The sequence below is a fragment of the Gossypium arboreum genome, chromosome 11, assembly GCF_025698485.1.
Source record: "Gossypium arboreum isolate Shixiya-1 chromosome 11, ASM2569848v2, whole genome shotgun sequence".
Lineage (NCBI taxonomy): Eukaryota > Viridiplantae > Streptophyta > Magnoliopsida > Malvales > Malvaceae > Gossypium > Gossypium arboreum.
Window position 1 is genome coordinate 21,091,180 of NC_069080.1, and position 16,173 is coordinate 21,107,352.

The 16,173-nt window shown below is 33.3% G+C and overlaps 1 protein-coding gene across 1 annotated transcript; it reads left to right on the plus strand.

The window, feature by feature from the left end:
- The first annotated feature begins 8,770 nt into the window (after positions 1 to 8,770).
- LOC108471441 (receptor-like protein kinase FERONIA) lies at positions 8,771 to 9,274 on the plus strand. Its single transcript, XM_017773058.1, has one exon. It carries the CDS (start codon positions 8,771 to 8,773, stop codon positions 9,272 to 9,274), a length of 504 nt encoding a protein of 167 aa, XP_017628547.1.
- Positions 9,275 to 16,173: the final 6,899 nt, after the last annotated feature.

The following is a 16,173-nucleotide window of genomic DNA, read 5'->3' on the forward strand; positions in this document are numbered from 1 at the left end:
CATTTCCTTCATTTTAATTCATGACTAAATGCTCACAACACAACTAAAAACCAAAATATGCTTCAAGAGTTAAGGTAGAATCAAGAAGAACTCATGAACCTCAAAATAAAAGCAAACTACCATGAACTTACCTTCAATTTTCTTCCCCAAGTGACCGAACATTCAAGAGCTTTCTCCTCTCCTTTCTCTTCTCTAACTTTCGGCTATGATGAACAAAGATGGACAAAACTTTGTTCTTTTCACCCCTTTTTCTTTTAATAAAATTTCATATTTCATCCATTTAATTCTTTAATACAAAAGACATGAAATTCTCATCATGGAATATTTACCTAACCCATTATCATGGAACATTTACCTAACCCATTATCATGAAACATTTACCTAACCCATTATCATGGAACATTTACCTAACTCATTATCAATTTGTATCAATTTGTACCATAAATTATGGATATCAAGTGCACATTTTGTCTACAATAACATGATGGCTGGCCACTTCATGTAAAATGGGAGGTTTGTCATGCAAATCCTCCTATTTTGCACTCCTATTTATTTGGCCACTTCAATTTAGCCTATAGCATTTTCAAACATTTTCACATAGGTCCTATTTCATAATTTCATCCCCTTTTTCTTATGGAACAAAAAAAAATTAACTAAAATTGCCGGGTTCTATCTTAAGCTTGGGCCTTCTAGAGGCCCACTAACATAATTAAACCTATGCCAACATTCACAAAATTCCTGAAAATTGGGGCGTTACAGAACTCTATGAAGACATATCAACCCAAAAACGTCTAAATCCCATCCAAAAAGTAGCCACAAGTTGACTAATTTTTTGAACTTTAAAATTGTCAGCTATGGTGAATTGAATTAAATAAATGTCACTCTATTCGTGCATGTATCATCCCCTATTTAATTGAAAAGATTTGTACTCGACTCTTGTCTTTGATCGAACAAGAAAGAATATTTATCATAAGTGGAAATGTTTAATTGCACTCCTCTCAAGCGATCAACAAATTCCTAAAAGAATTAAACAAGTCTATTGGACAAATTTAAGTTAAGATTAGTGAAAACATAATCATTCATCTCTTTTGAATAGGTTCTCTCTTTCTCTGCATTCTCCTTTTCAATATGAATTGTACTGTTTAATTTTACATCGTATAAATTTTCACTCACCAAAGTTGTACCATTAAATTGATTTTTATCACTGTAGATTTCTTTTCTTTGGGTGTTTTTACATGAATCCTACCCACTTTCCTTTAAACCCTCACAAATTTTTTTAACTAATATGCTAAGAAAAGACTTATTGTATTAATATTGAGACTTGTTTCTGTTGAGATATTAGAATTTTCAATAAAATAAGTAGACATTTTTTGTTTCTTCTATTATTCTCCTATTTGTCAGTCTTTTCTTCCTTGGTAAGTGTCAAACATCCGCCTAAAGGGGTAAACCATCGTTAAAGTACATTTCACACTGCAGGACTAATAAAAATACATATTAACACCTCAAATAGAAATCAAGTATAGAGTTACGCCTCCCAACTCCTTTGCTGCTTATCTGCTTCCAACATGGGAGATCCTCTGTGTTTTCTTTCAAGTTTTTTCAATATCTTTAAGAAAGAAACAGGTAATACAAATTGAAATTAAGTGAGGGAGATGAGTAACTAGCTAGACTGGCTCTTCCTGAAGAAGTAGGCCACCGATTTTCTCTAGTTGAGATAAAATCTGCAAACCTACAACTTTGATCTAGATTTATTATCAGCGTATGTGGTTTTGGATCTGCGTGTTGGAAATATCTACTACAAAATAAAATTGTTAGCGCTGGTAGGAAACCAAACTGAGTGTAAACAAATAAAGAAATCATTGTGTCGTGGAAGGACCACTGTTTTAGAAGCAAATTCACCCTAGTCGACATAATCATGTAGTGGGCGTAGCCTTTAAAGGTTAACACAGTATTTCAATATTCATACACTTGAATAAAGAAGGTAGAAAACAATTAATATTACTCTTTTTGAAAAAAATTGAAATTGAAAAAACAAAAGTAGTTGATCGAAAAATAAAATGGAAGAAAACCGACAAAGCCACACTAGGTACAATTCAAATGAAAGATTGGAGAGGTCATAGATAGTTTTGCTTAAAACTCAATCTCCTAGACAGAATTTTCCTCTTGTGTAATTTCGCAAAACAACAGAATCTAAAGAACAGAAGGATGAGAGAAGTTGTTTTTCTCTTATTGTGTTCTATTTTTATTTATAGTTGCCATTATAGTAAGCATTGTTAAAATCGTTATTATTAAGAGTTTTTTATATTGATAAAGCTTTCTGCAATATTCAAAACATAATATTTGATGACCCCAAGATGACAGATCAACTATTGGCTCAAATCCATTTGAATGGATATATGTATTCGAATGAATGGAGTTATTTTCCAATCAAACATGACCTTAAGAGTGAAGCTTCATTAGGGAGCATGAAAGGAAGCATGAAAAGAAGGATTTTAAGAAAAATTTAAGCTAAAAGTGCTAAGTGAATATCCAACACGAAGTATAGATTCTTGTGACCTAGCAAAAGGGGTGTAAATGTTGGAAAAACAAGTTATGGAAAATAGTTTTATTTGCACAGAGAAATTTTAGAATTTTTCACAAAACTGGACCTTGATTGTGATATCTATAGTAATAAATTTCACCAAATTTAGTATTCATATTTTCAAGTTAAGGAGATTTGTTTAATCTTGGATTTAAAGTTAGTGTTTAAATCCTTCTAGCTTTCAAGCAAATGGTCTTCTACGCTATTATTGAACTCTCAGATACTTAAAAAATGAACTCTATTTAAGACCAAACACAAGATAAAAACCAAAACTTTCTAGTAAGAAAAGTCCACTTTCTCTAAGGGAATCCAAAAATGGAAAATTCATTGTTACAAATTTGAATTATAATTTTCAAAGGGCATGCAATTATAATCTCACAAATTTGTACTACAAGTACTCATGAAAAATAGAATTTATTGAACTTCAGGGAAATAACTCAAATAAAGTTTTCACTAAAATTCAACAGGGTATCATCTCTCTTTTCTTTTTTTTTTCAATTTCTTTGCATTACCAACATTGTGTACAAAGGGTTTTTCAATGATGGGAACTTGATTACTGCTATCAAATGCTTAGATCCAGAGTTTTCACAAGGATTTAATGAGTTCCAAACTGAACTGCTGTTGCTCTGCCATCTTCACCACCAACGTATAGTACCTCTTATAGGGTTCTGCAATGATAAGGGTGAGATGATAGTTGTGTATTAATACATGAGAAATGGGACACTACGTGATCATTGTTGGGAAGAAACTGAACAATCGAAACAAAGCGAAAGCACAACAGGTGTTCTTTCTCACCCTATAACTCCTGTCAAAAATTATGGCAAGCACAATAGCACAAAATATGTTCTCTAGCAACCTTAATCAACCACAAATCGACTAATGCAACCACAACAAAAATAAATAGAGACACCGGTATTTTTACGTGGAAAACCCCTCTAAATCAAGGGTAAAAACCACGGGACTTTAGAGTCCGATCAAGAGCTCTACTATCATCAAATGTTCAACTACAAGATCACAATATCAAGCCTACAACAAGCATTCAACTCCAACAAGGCTAACAATATGTAATCTTTAGCAAAAGAAAGAAAAATGAGAGAATATCACCAAAAACGCAGCTGCTGAAAAACAGGTATTTTCGATGCTACAAGACTCGGATGAAAAATCCGACCGTACAAAGTCAAGAACACCTTATCGCCTAGCTGCTGTCCAAAAATCAGCTCAATCGAACCACAGATGAACCTTCGATCGAAGAGTTGATCACTGCTGCACCAAACTTGAAAAACTGAAATTTTCTTCTCTCTTTCTCTCTGTTTTAATTTGAGATTTTTTTTTTTGGCTCTCAAAAATTTCTGCCCACATCACCTGTTAAAAGCCCCAAAAAATGGCTTTTGACAAAACCAAAAAAGAGACAATAAAATGTGGCTGAAATTATGGGTTTCCCACATAGTGGGACCCACACCCAATAAATTTCCCCCTCCAACTATGTGGGGAATGCCTCCATGCCGGAGGTCAAACAACATGCTTCAAACTTTCCTCTTGGTAAGGCCTTCGTCAACATATTAACACCATTATCATTAGTGTGTATCTTCTCAAGCTCTAACAGCTTAGCTTCAAGAACATCTCGTATCCAATGGTACCTCACATCAATATGCTTAGATCTAGCATGAAAAGTTGAGTTCTTACCAAGATGAATAGCACTCTGGCTATCACAATACAAGACATACTTCTCCTGAGTAAAACCAAGCTCATGCACAAACTTCTTCATCCAAAACATCTCCTTACACGCTTCGGTTGCTGCAATGAACTCTGATTCGGTGGTGGACAATGAAACACACTTTTGCAGTCTTGATTGCCATGCCACAGCTCCCCCTGCATAAGTGATTAAGTAACTTGAAGTAGATCTCCTCGAGTCAATGTCTCTGGCCATGTCTGAATCTGTATACCCAACAAGAACAGGTTTCTCATTGCCGAAACAAAGTTTCAAGTTGGAAGTGCCACGAAGATATCTCATAATCCACTTCACTGCATTCCAATGCTCTCTGCCTGGATTAGAAAGAAACCGACTAACTGTACCAACAGCATAAGCCAAGTCTGGTCTCGTGCAAACCATTGTGTACATCAAACTACCCACGGCTGAAGAGTAAGGAATTTTCTGCATCTCTTCCTTCTCCTTTTCTGTGGAAGGACCATGCTTAACACTCAATCTAAAGTGCATAGCAAAGAGAGTATTCACTAGTTTAGCTTTGTCCATACTAAACCTTTGAAGTACTTTCTCAATATACCTCTCTTGCGATAACCATAATTTCTTAGCCTTTCTATCACGTGTCAATCTTATGCTAAGAATTTGCTTTGCTGGCCCCAAATCCTTCATTGCAAAGGATTTACTCAACTCTTGTTTCAACTTCTCAATTCTAGAAGCATTCTGACCAACAATAAGCATATCATCAACATAGAGAAAAAGAATAATAAAATCATCACCAGAGAATCTCTTAACAAATACACAATGATCAGAAGTAGTCTTCTTGTAGCCTTGCTCCCCCATAACAGACTCAAACGTCTTGTACCATTGTCTTGGAGCTTGTTTCAAACCATACAAGCTCTTCTTCAATCTGCACACATAGTTCTCTTTCCCTTGTGCAACAAAACCCTCTAGCTGCTCCATGTAAAGCTCTTCTTCCAAGTCACCATGAAGAAAAGTTGTTTTCACATCCATTTGTTCAACCTCTAAGTCATAACAAGCTGCCAAACTCAGTATAGTTCTTGTAGAGGACATCTTTACAACCGGAGAAAATATTTCTTCAAAATCAACCCCCTTTTTCTGAGTATAACCCTTGACGACCAATCTAGCTTTGTATCGTGGAGATGAAGACTTCTCTTCTTGCTTCAACCTGTAAACCCACCGATTCTTCAAAACTCTTTTGCCCTTAGGCAATTTCACCAATTCAAAGGTATGGTTCTCATGCAAGGATTGAAGTTCGTCTTTCATCGCTTCAACCCACTAATCTTTGCATTCACTCTCCATAGCCTCTTCATAACATTCAGGTTCTCCCCCGTCAGTCAAAAGAACATATTCATCAGGAGAATACCTGACAGAAGATCGTCGATCTCTGGAAGACCTTCGAAGTGGAACTGCTGGTGGAGCTATAGGTGCTTGTTGTTGATCATTCACAACATCATCCATAGGAGTATCAAAGTCACCTATAGTCTGATGGTCACCACTAACATCATCATGCACATCATCCTGGATAGGATCTGGTGAAGAGTCTAGGGGAACCGGATTCATATCGATCAAGTTACCATTACCTTGTGAATCCATTTTTTCCGTCTTATCAATGTCATCAATGGTCTGATCCTCAATGAAGACAACATTTCTGCTTCTCACGAGTTTCTTCTGAACTGGATCATAGAGTCTATAACCAAACTCACCATCTAGACCATAACCAATAAAAATGCATTGTCGAGCCTTGGCATCCAACTTGGATCTTTCATCATTTGGAACATGAACAAATGCTTTACAACCGAATACACGTAGGTGATCATATGACACGTCTTTACCAAACCAAACTCTATCTGGCACATCACCTTTCAAAGGAACACTAGGAGACAGATTTATCACATGTGTCACTGTATTCAAAGCTTCAGCCCAAAATGATCTTGGCAACTTTGCATCTGACAACAAACATCTAACTCTCTCAATCAATGTTCGATTCATTCTTTCAGCTAACCTATTTAACTGTGGAGTCTTTGGTGGTGTTCTCTGATGTCTGATTCCCTATCACAGACAATACTCATGAAACGACCCTGTGTACTCGCCACCATTATCAGTACGAATGCACTTCAACTTTTTCCCTGTTTCCCTTTCAACTGATGCTTGAAACTATTTAAACACCTCAAAGACTTAATTTTTAGACTTCAAAGTGTAAACCCATAGCTTTCTTGAACAATCATCAATGAAAGTCACAAAATAAAATGCACCACCATGTGATCTTACTTTTATCGGACCACAAATATCTGAATGGACCAACTCTAGCAATTCTGATTTTCTATGAGGAGGATGGCTTCTAAATGAAACTCTTCTCTGTTTTCCTGCTAGACAATGAGCACAATTCTTCAGTGTAGCATTCTTTAAACCCGAAAGTTGATTCTTCTTCACTAAACAGTTAAGCCCCTTCTCACTCATGTGACTAAGTCGTTTATGCCACAACTCAGTTAAGCTGTCATTCACTGTCACATTCACCATTTCTCGAGAAGTCAAAGCTTGCATCAAGTACAATTTTGAGCTCTTCTTTCCTCGAGCCACAACCAATGAGCCTTTAGTCAGCTTTCACTGCCCCTCACTGAAGGTGTTACAGAATCCCTCATCATCAAGCTTTCCTGCAGAAATTGAATTCAAACGGATATCCAGTGCATGTCTGAGATCCTTGAGAGTTAACTTTGTTCCATTATTACTCACCAAGCTAAAATCTCCCATACCAATAACCGAAACCAAACCGTCATTACCCATATTCAATACCCCAAAATCACCAGGAGTATAAGATGTGAAGAATTCCTTCCTCGACGTGACATGAAGTGATGCACCAGTATCAATCATCCAACTAGTCTCGTCGCATGCTAGGTTGACCAAATTCTCATCACAAATAACTAACAGATCTTCACGAGTAATAGTAGCAACACGCTCGAATTTTTCATCGTCATTCCGATCGTGTTTATCACCACCACCTTTGTTCTCTTTCTTCCACTTGAAGCAATATTTCTTGATATGACCTTTCTTACCACAATGATGACACTTAAGATTCTTGTATCTCGATCTTGACTTGCTTCGGCTTTTATCTCTACCCTTTCCATCTTTGTCTCTGTTCCTCCCCCTGTTCTCGATAACCAACACCTCGGACTGTGATGTAGAACCCTAAGATCTTCTTCTAACCTCTTCATTCAACATACCACTCTTAGCCAAATCCAAAGTAATAATACCCTATGGGGCAGAATTAATGAGTGAGACCCGAAAGGTCTCCCAAGAGTCTGGTAGAGTAGCAAGCAACCAAAGTCCTAAAATCTCGTCATCAAATTTGACACCCATACCAAGCAACTGATTCATCACACTTTGAAATTCACTAACATGGTCAGCTATAGACATTCCTTCTTTATATTTCAATACCATCATTTTCTTCAAAGAAAACAACTTGTTATTGCCCGACCTCAAGCGCACAAGCTTTCAAGCTTCTCCCACAATGTTCGAGCATGTGTCTCCGATCAATGTGGTTGTAAACATTTTTTCAACAAATTGCGAATAAAGCCACACACTTGTTGATGCTCAAATTCCCATTCTTCATCACTTTTCGAATCGGGTTTTGAGTAGTAAAGACCTAAGATGCAAAGCCTTCACAAACAACAAATCCTTCATTTTATTCCGCCAAAGTTGATAATTTGTGCCATTCAACATAATCATCTTGCTCGTATTAATTTTCATAATTATCTGACACAATAACCAAGCTCTGATACCAGTTTATTGGGAAGAAACTGAACAACCGAAACAAAGCGAAAGCACAACCGGTGTTCTTTCTCACCCTATAACTCCTGTCAAAAATTATGGCAAGCACAATAGCACAAAATATGTTCTCTAGCAACCTTAATCAACCACAAATCGACTAATGCAACCACAACAAAAATAAATAGAGACACCGGTATTTTTACGTGGAAAACCCCTCTAAATCAAGGGTAAAAACCACAGGACTTTAGAGTCCGATCAAGAGCTCCACTATCATTAAATGTTCAACTACAAGATCACAATATCAAGCCTACAACAAGCATTCAACTCCAACAAGGCTAACAATATATAATCTTTAGCAAAAGAGAGAAAAATGAGAGAATATCACCAAAAACGCAGCTACTGAAAAACGGGTATTTTTGAAGCTACAAGACTCGGATGAAAAATCTGACCGTACAAAGTCAAGAACACCTTATCGCCTAGCTGCTGTCCAAAAATCAGCTCAATCGAACCACGAATGAACCTTCGATCGAAGAGTTGATCACTGCTGCACCAAACTTGAAAAACTAAAATTTTCTTCTCTCTTTCTCTCTGTTTTAATTTGAGATTTTTTTTTTTTTTGGCTCTCAAAAATTTCTGCCCACATCACCCGTTAAAAGCCCCAAAAAAATGACTTTTGACAAAACCAAAAAAGAGACAATAAAATGTGGCAGAAATTATGGGTTTCCCACATAGTGGGACCCACTCCCAACAATCATCTCTATGGTTCTGGGTATGATCCGCTTCCATGGAAGCAGAGGCTGGATATATGCATTGTTTTATTCGGAGTGCTGTGTGCTAGAAAGCCAATCGATCGCCAGCGTTTGAACGAGAATGAATGTCATCTAGCTTATTGGGCCCGTCAGTCAGTTTTAGATGGAACCCTTTGTAGTATCATAGATCTATATTTGATGGGGCAGATGGTGACAGAGTGCTTCTTTATCTTCATCGACATCGCCTATTCCTGTACTTGTCGAGAGGTAAATTCACGGCCTGTGATGGGTGAAGTGGAGTTGATGCTAGAGCGTGCTTTGGAACTTCAAGAGAAAGCAGATTCTTATAAGGCGTCGTTGTGTGCCTTTGTTCCTCAACACAAATCTAGAGCAGACAGTGACGGTGTAGAAGGTAACTCTGGAATATCTGCTATTGCACAATACATTTCTGATTAACCTATCCAATTATAGATAACAGTGATATTGAATCGATTGCAAGTTATGAATTGAAGGAATTAAACTGACTTCCTTACATTAAACTACTTGTTTATTCAGCAAAAGAAAAATGGAGTCCACTAGTCAGCTGTTTAACTTTGTTTTTAATTATGCACGCTTTGTGACAGTTTATGATGCTATTTCTTCATTTACAGTTAAAAATTTTGGTTATGGTTCTAAAGAATACGAGTTCATCGATTAGGAATAGAACTTTATTCAAGCATTCTTTTTATTTTTCTTCTTAATTTTATGTACACGTATGCTTGACATGACCTTCTATTAATATAATTGATACTTGCAAACCAAGCAACCTGAGGGTTCATCAAATTGCCATAAGATGCAGCCACTGTTGCCTACTGTTTTTTTCTTTCTTCTAAAGAAAAGTGAACTAAAAGAAGACAAAATGCGCATGAATCCTGAAGAGAAGAAAAGAAACACAGCTTTTTTTTCACGGGATTCATCGAGCTGCAATGAAAGTGAAGAACAAATTCAAGGTTCTTAAACTGCCTCTATATTCATTTTGACCCAAATCCAAATGCATATATCTTCTATCTCGTTGAAAGCAGTTTCCCCCGCTGGCACCAGATAAAGCACTCACTCTTCAGCTTCTTTGATAGTTTGGGAGTCATGGTTTCAGAGTAGTTGCTTATTACTGGACTCAGGTTTCTGAGAAGAGAGGGTAATGAGTGGGGCAGGGCGACCTTCTATTCTAAGAATTTACTCTGTGTCTCTGAAGGCAACTGCAAGCAGCATTAAAGCAGTTTTTGTATTGAATTGGGAAGTAAAAAGGGGGGAGGTACTGGAAGTGGATATTAGTTATGGGGTTGGTTTGAATACATGAATAAACAAATACCAGTTTCACTTCCATTCTTCTACAAGGCTTGTTTGTAAATAGTATCATTTTCCCCTAATGAGATTGCAGGTTTACTGTTATAGGATAATTGAGTTTCCTTCGTAAGAAGTATTGTTTGTTGTCCAGTGAGACCGCTTCAATTCTATGTACCATCAGTACTTTTCATTGTTACAGAACTATCGCCATTGGTAGGTGTCTTGAAGTTCACCTCTTAAAGCAAATTCATTATTACCATAAATTGCTCTACAGTCAACATCTTGATCTGAAAGCCATTTTCAGGATCTCCTTTTTATAAATACTGGGTATCATTTGAGGCTAAAGTCTGATATCAAATGGGCTAAAAAAAATCATAGTTCAAGGTAAACCTGTTAACATTATATTCAATTTATATATACATATATAGAGAGGAGAGCTAAGTTTCAAAGTTTCAGGTGGTTAAATAATAAGTTTATATCTTTGACTTTTGATCTATTTTTTGTAATTTTTTTTAAAAATTATATATATATATATATTTGTTACAGAAAAATTCTATTGGATGAAACCTATGGGACTTACGGAATGATAAAAGGAAATAAAATATGTCAACATTGAAAGCTTGATTTGTTATTATTTAATCAAAATTATATACTATTGTTAGAAAATATTAATTATCGTGATTAATTGTCTTTAGTTGCTTAGATTACTCAATATCAAAATTCCAAGTGATTGGAGAGGTTTTTTACCATGAGGACTTTGCTTTATAGCCCCTTTTTCCTTGGTGAATGTACTTGAAAGGTCCCTCTATCATAAGGACCTGATCAAATTAGTCCCTTTACTATTAACTAGATTAAGTTAATCCATGTACTTGTAAAAAGAATCTAACAAGATCAAATTGGAATAGATTTAACATTTATTGTTTAATAAACTTAATATTTTTAAAGTTTCTATGATTTTGTAAATGAAATTTTTATTTAGAATTGAATTGCTATTAAAAATAACTTTTAAGACATTTTTATACAAGAATTGTTAACTCGATACAATTTAGACTTATTTATTCTTTTAAATAATATAATAACTAAATTATTTTATTTAATAATAGATGGACCATTTTTATCCGGTCCCTATAATAGAAGGACCTTTTAGGTACTTTTAACCCTTTTGTCCTTTATTTTTCTTTTTTAAAGTACCTCCAACTCTCTTTTAAGTGTTATTTTTATGTCAAAATCTGCTATTATTCACTTAATTATCGTAAATTATAGATTTAATTTCAATATTTTAATTGGTCAATTTTAGTTTATGTGCTTTATATTTTTGAATTTTAAATTTTGTCCTAATCTAAACAATAGAATTAAATGTGTGTGGTTAAATTTTGCTATTAATCATGTACTATGTGTTAAGTTGTACATTTAATCCAAGTTATCCAATTTGATTACTTTTAACCTCTATGCTTCTAAATTTTAAATTTTAGTTTTGATATAAACAACAGTGGTTGAATCCAATAATTAGCTTTGATGTGAGCAATATGTATAATAACAAGTTGACATGTCATTACATGTGTGATAATATATTTCTCACATAAAATTTTGGAAATAGCATAATTCAAAATAATGAATCTATTGGCTATCATTTGGTCAATAATGAATTCTGAAAGGCTCTGTTTGGTTTTAAGAAATAAAAGTCTTCTTTTATTTTCATTTTCTTAGAAATTTGAGAACACTTGAGAAATCGTGTTTAGTTGACTATTTTAAAAATGATTTATAGAAAATGAAAAAGTGTAAAAATTAGAAAACAATAAAAAGTTATTTTATTAAAAATATTTTGTAAAAATGAAAATAATAATAAAAACAATGATCCCATATTCAAACTCATATAAATGTAAAAATATATTTTTAACAATTTTTAAATATTAAATTTGGTATCCTAGTTGACGATAAATATTTTTTTTATTTCCTATATTTCTATTATAGAAAAATAGTTACCAAATGTGTTTTATTGTTAAAATAATTCTTTTATTTATCAAACTTGTTTTTTAATTTTTAAAAATAAAAATTATTTTCTAATAAGGAAAATAAAATTAATTTTAGAAATCAAATGAAGCCTAAATCTATAACCTAGACATAATACAAAAATTATTAGGAGAGTTTAAAGTTTTGAAACAATTTATAGTCCGCAAATAAAATGTTTTTTCATAATCCAATAAAACTTTTTCCCTTTATGTTGATAGTAAGGTAGTCCATACTATAACGATGGGTACTATTTTTCTATCAGTACTAATATGTATCAATCCAGTTTGTTTCGCTATACTATTTTGGATTTATTGCTATTTTTAAAAAAATTGATATGTATATATAAAAAAATATTTACAAATATCAAATAATAAGATTAAATAAATCCCTAATATAAAATACTCATCAATTACGTAAAAAATAAAATATTCTTTAATAAGTTTCACAAATACAATCCACCATTAAACAATATTCTTTAGTACGTGGTCAATCCATGTGAGTTGACAGAAATCGCAAGTTTAAGGGTTAAAAAAGATAAAAAATTGAATGGAGGGCTAAAATAATTTTTTTTTTTTGTAAAGTTGGAAAGTCAAATAAGCCATTAAGCCTAAATTAAACAATAAGAACATTGGTAAAAGTATTATGGAGACCCATGTACTAGGAGTCAAATTGCATTTTGCCCTCTTTTATTCAAAAAATGAGCAAATTAGTTCTATAAGTTAGATAAAAGAGGAAACCAATCATTTTTGTAATTAAAAAAAAATCACATATTTCTATTATTAAAAATTGGCGTGGCTGTAACGATCCAAAATTTAATGGTGTCAAAAAATACGATTTTGAGACCTCGTTTTCATAAAATGAGTTTGTAAATATTAAATCTGGATATTTATGGAGTTAATATATTGATGAATTGAAATTTGGTTAAGCGATTTAGCTAAAATTGTGAATAATTAAGGTTCAGTGACTAAATTGTAAAAGTCCAATCACTATAAATTTTTAATTAGGAAATGGATTGAGGACTTAAATAACAATTACCCTAAGGACTAAAATAGTTATTAAACCAATTTTTTCAATTACTTAGTGTACGGTAATGATGAATGGTTTAAGGTTAATTTATTAATCAAAATTAGTTTAATTAAAGCATAAATCATGATTAATTAAGCTTAATTAAGGAGTTAATGTTAGTATATAAAGAAAACACTAGTGGGAAGTTGTCATCTTCCCCCTAAACCATCGAAAATATTAGAAAGAAAAACCTAAAGAAAAGCTTCAAAATCGTAAGCTTTTGACCATCAATTCGGTAAGTTCAATTAAGTCATTTTTCTTATAATTTTTGTAGATTTGAGGTTATGGGAGCTTGATTTAGCTAGCCCGTGTATCAATTTGTGAAATTGTTAAAGTTTTAAAAAGTTATCATTGTTTTCTTGAAGAATTAGGTATGAATTTGATAGAAATTAAGCTCAAATTAAAAATTGATTAAATTGATTAAATTGTAAAGCTTAATTGTTGATTTTGTACATTAGGGATCAAATTTAAAAAATTGTAAAACTATTATGAAATTTCAGTAGGAATAGAAAATAAGAGGTCCCTAATGAGTAAAGGTTTATGGACTAAATTGAATAAATTGCAAAATATGTATGACTTTGAATTTGAATGTGATTTGATATGAAATTTGGTATTGTGTTATTATTGAATTATTATTCGTAGACAAAGACGACGCAAGACTATCGAGAGGGAAATGAAAGGTGAGAGCCAACGACGAGTGACACGAGCTTTTGATTTGTATTTATATGACCCGAGATCAACCTAATTATTGCATATTCAAGACATTTTGCATTATATAATGCTGAGGTGAGTTATTAATGATTAATAAGTTAAAATGTTATGGTTGAAATTGAATATCGAGACAAAGACTAAATTGAATAGAATAGAAAGTTGTATGACTTAACTGATATAGGAAATTTATGTGAAATTGAGATGAATTATGTTATATTATATGATGAATTGATGTTGGATTGAGAATGATGAGATGTGAATTAAACTATGTGATGAAATTGAAAATTGGTTACTCTATTAACTGTACATGTTTATACTTCGATTTAGCAGATGATGCATTTACGTGCCAATATATTTGTTTTGGTTTATTTTATGATACACTTATGTACTAGTATAATTGCTTCGGTATATTCGATGATGCAAAAATTGTTGGGAAATGTGTCCATATTGTAGTAAACATGTAATTATTTTCTATGTATTTGAATGATGAATAAATAGATAAAGTTAATTTTACATTTCACTATTATATCTTGTGTGTTTTTGTCTTTCATGTTTTGCATATATAGCGGAATTGTGACAAGCAAATATTAGCTTATTGATTGTCTAAGTTCAAACTGATGATAAGTGGCACTGTAAGAACGTTTACATTACAAGAAAAATAACTTACTTCAGTAAATAATCTAAACGAGTTTATAATTCCGTAAAAGAATCAAAGTAAGCATTTGATTCAAATACTTAGAAGGATTATTATGTCGTCTACAATTCCAATTAGGGAGATGACTAGTCTTGGCTATCGGAGTAGTTAACTCCACGGGAAGAGATATAGATATACTCATTGGAAGAATGATACATTGGATTGAACCTAAGTTGAATTAATTCTGAATCGGTTTGTGAACTGATTCACTTCTAACGTTCATGGTATGACTTACCTAAATCCTGAGTTAGTCACTAACCATACGTATGTAACTCATGTGATTTGATAAAAGTAGAAGCTTATGCTCTAAAGATGATCGAGTCGATAACTAATATGTTGGGTACATGACTTGTGTATGGCATGGCTTTACTAGCAACAACGGAAGTCATAGCTTGATTAAAGAGTTTATGATATCCTCTCATTGGCATTGTGTGGATTGATAAATATGGAACGTGGTTACCGTTACTTGTTCTCAAACAAGTAATTTATCGCAGTCATTAGTTAACAATGATCATATTAATCATTAAGAAGACACAATGGTGACAATGAGATAAAACATGATTGTATTGAGTGAACGAATTCAACTCAAAGGAATCAAAGATATCATATAAATGTAACACATACATGACGAGGTCATTGGACAAAACAGTTGGATGAATTGTTTTCATAAAGAGTATACAATAAGGAGTTTTCAATCATAGTACTTCTTATGGACTGACTCAATGGTTAAGTAAATTACGAATTATTGGAACGATGCTTCTAGACGTAATTGCAATTACTCGAGTCTAATTGTATATGTTTCATTGGTTCTTCCATTAGCTTAATAAAAGCTTGATCAGACTACGTTTGAGTTAGAAGAAAATTCTATGACTTTGGAAATAATTTAATTGAGAATTTGTTCAACTAGAGAATTTGATAAAATAATTTTCTTGGAAAATTAATTTGGAAAATCTCAATGATTTTTGGGAAATTTATTTTTTATCAAGTAAAATTAAATTAATCAAATTAATTAAAATGAATATGATATTATTAGAAATTAATTTTCAAGTCAGACAATTGGCCTAATGGGTATTTGAACTTGAAAATTGGACTCGAGAACCAAAAACCAAGATTGAGACCTAAAATTGATTGAATCAGGCTCGGTGTATGAAATTAGACTAGATTGAACCAACGTAGTTGAACAAGCCAGGCCCATTCGGGCAAAATAGCGACGGTTCAGGGTGTCTTGGGAATTGCACCGATGATTTTCCAACACTTACATGCCAGTATATTTGCTTCAGAACATTTGATGATGCACTTACATATAAGCATGATTGCTTCAATTTGTCCAATGATGCACTATGCATGTCAGTATAATTATTTTGGTTCATCAGATGATGCACCTCGTGTGCTAGTATAATTGCTTCAGCTTGCTCGATGATACACTATGTGTGTCGATAACTTTCCTTTAGTATATTCGATGATGCACTACGGTGCTAAATTGAGATGCAGGTTGTCTATTCTGTGTATTCGTCTTGAAATTTGAGTTAGGTTAATAGGGGTCATTAATAAT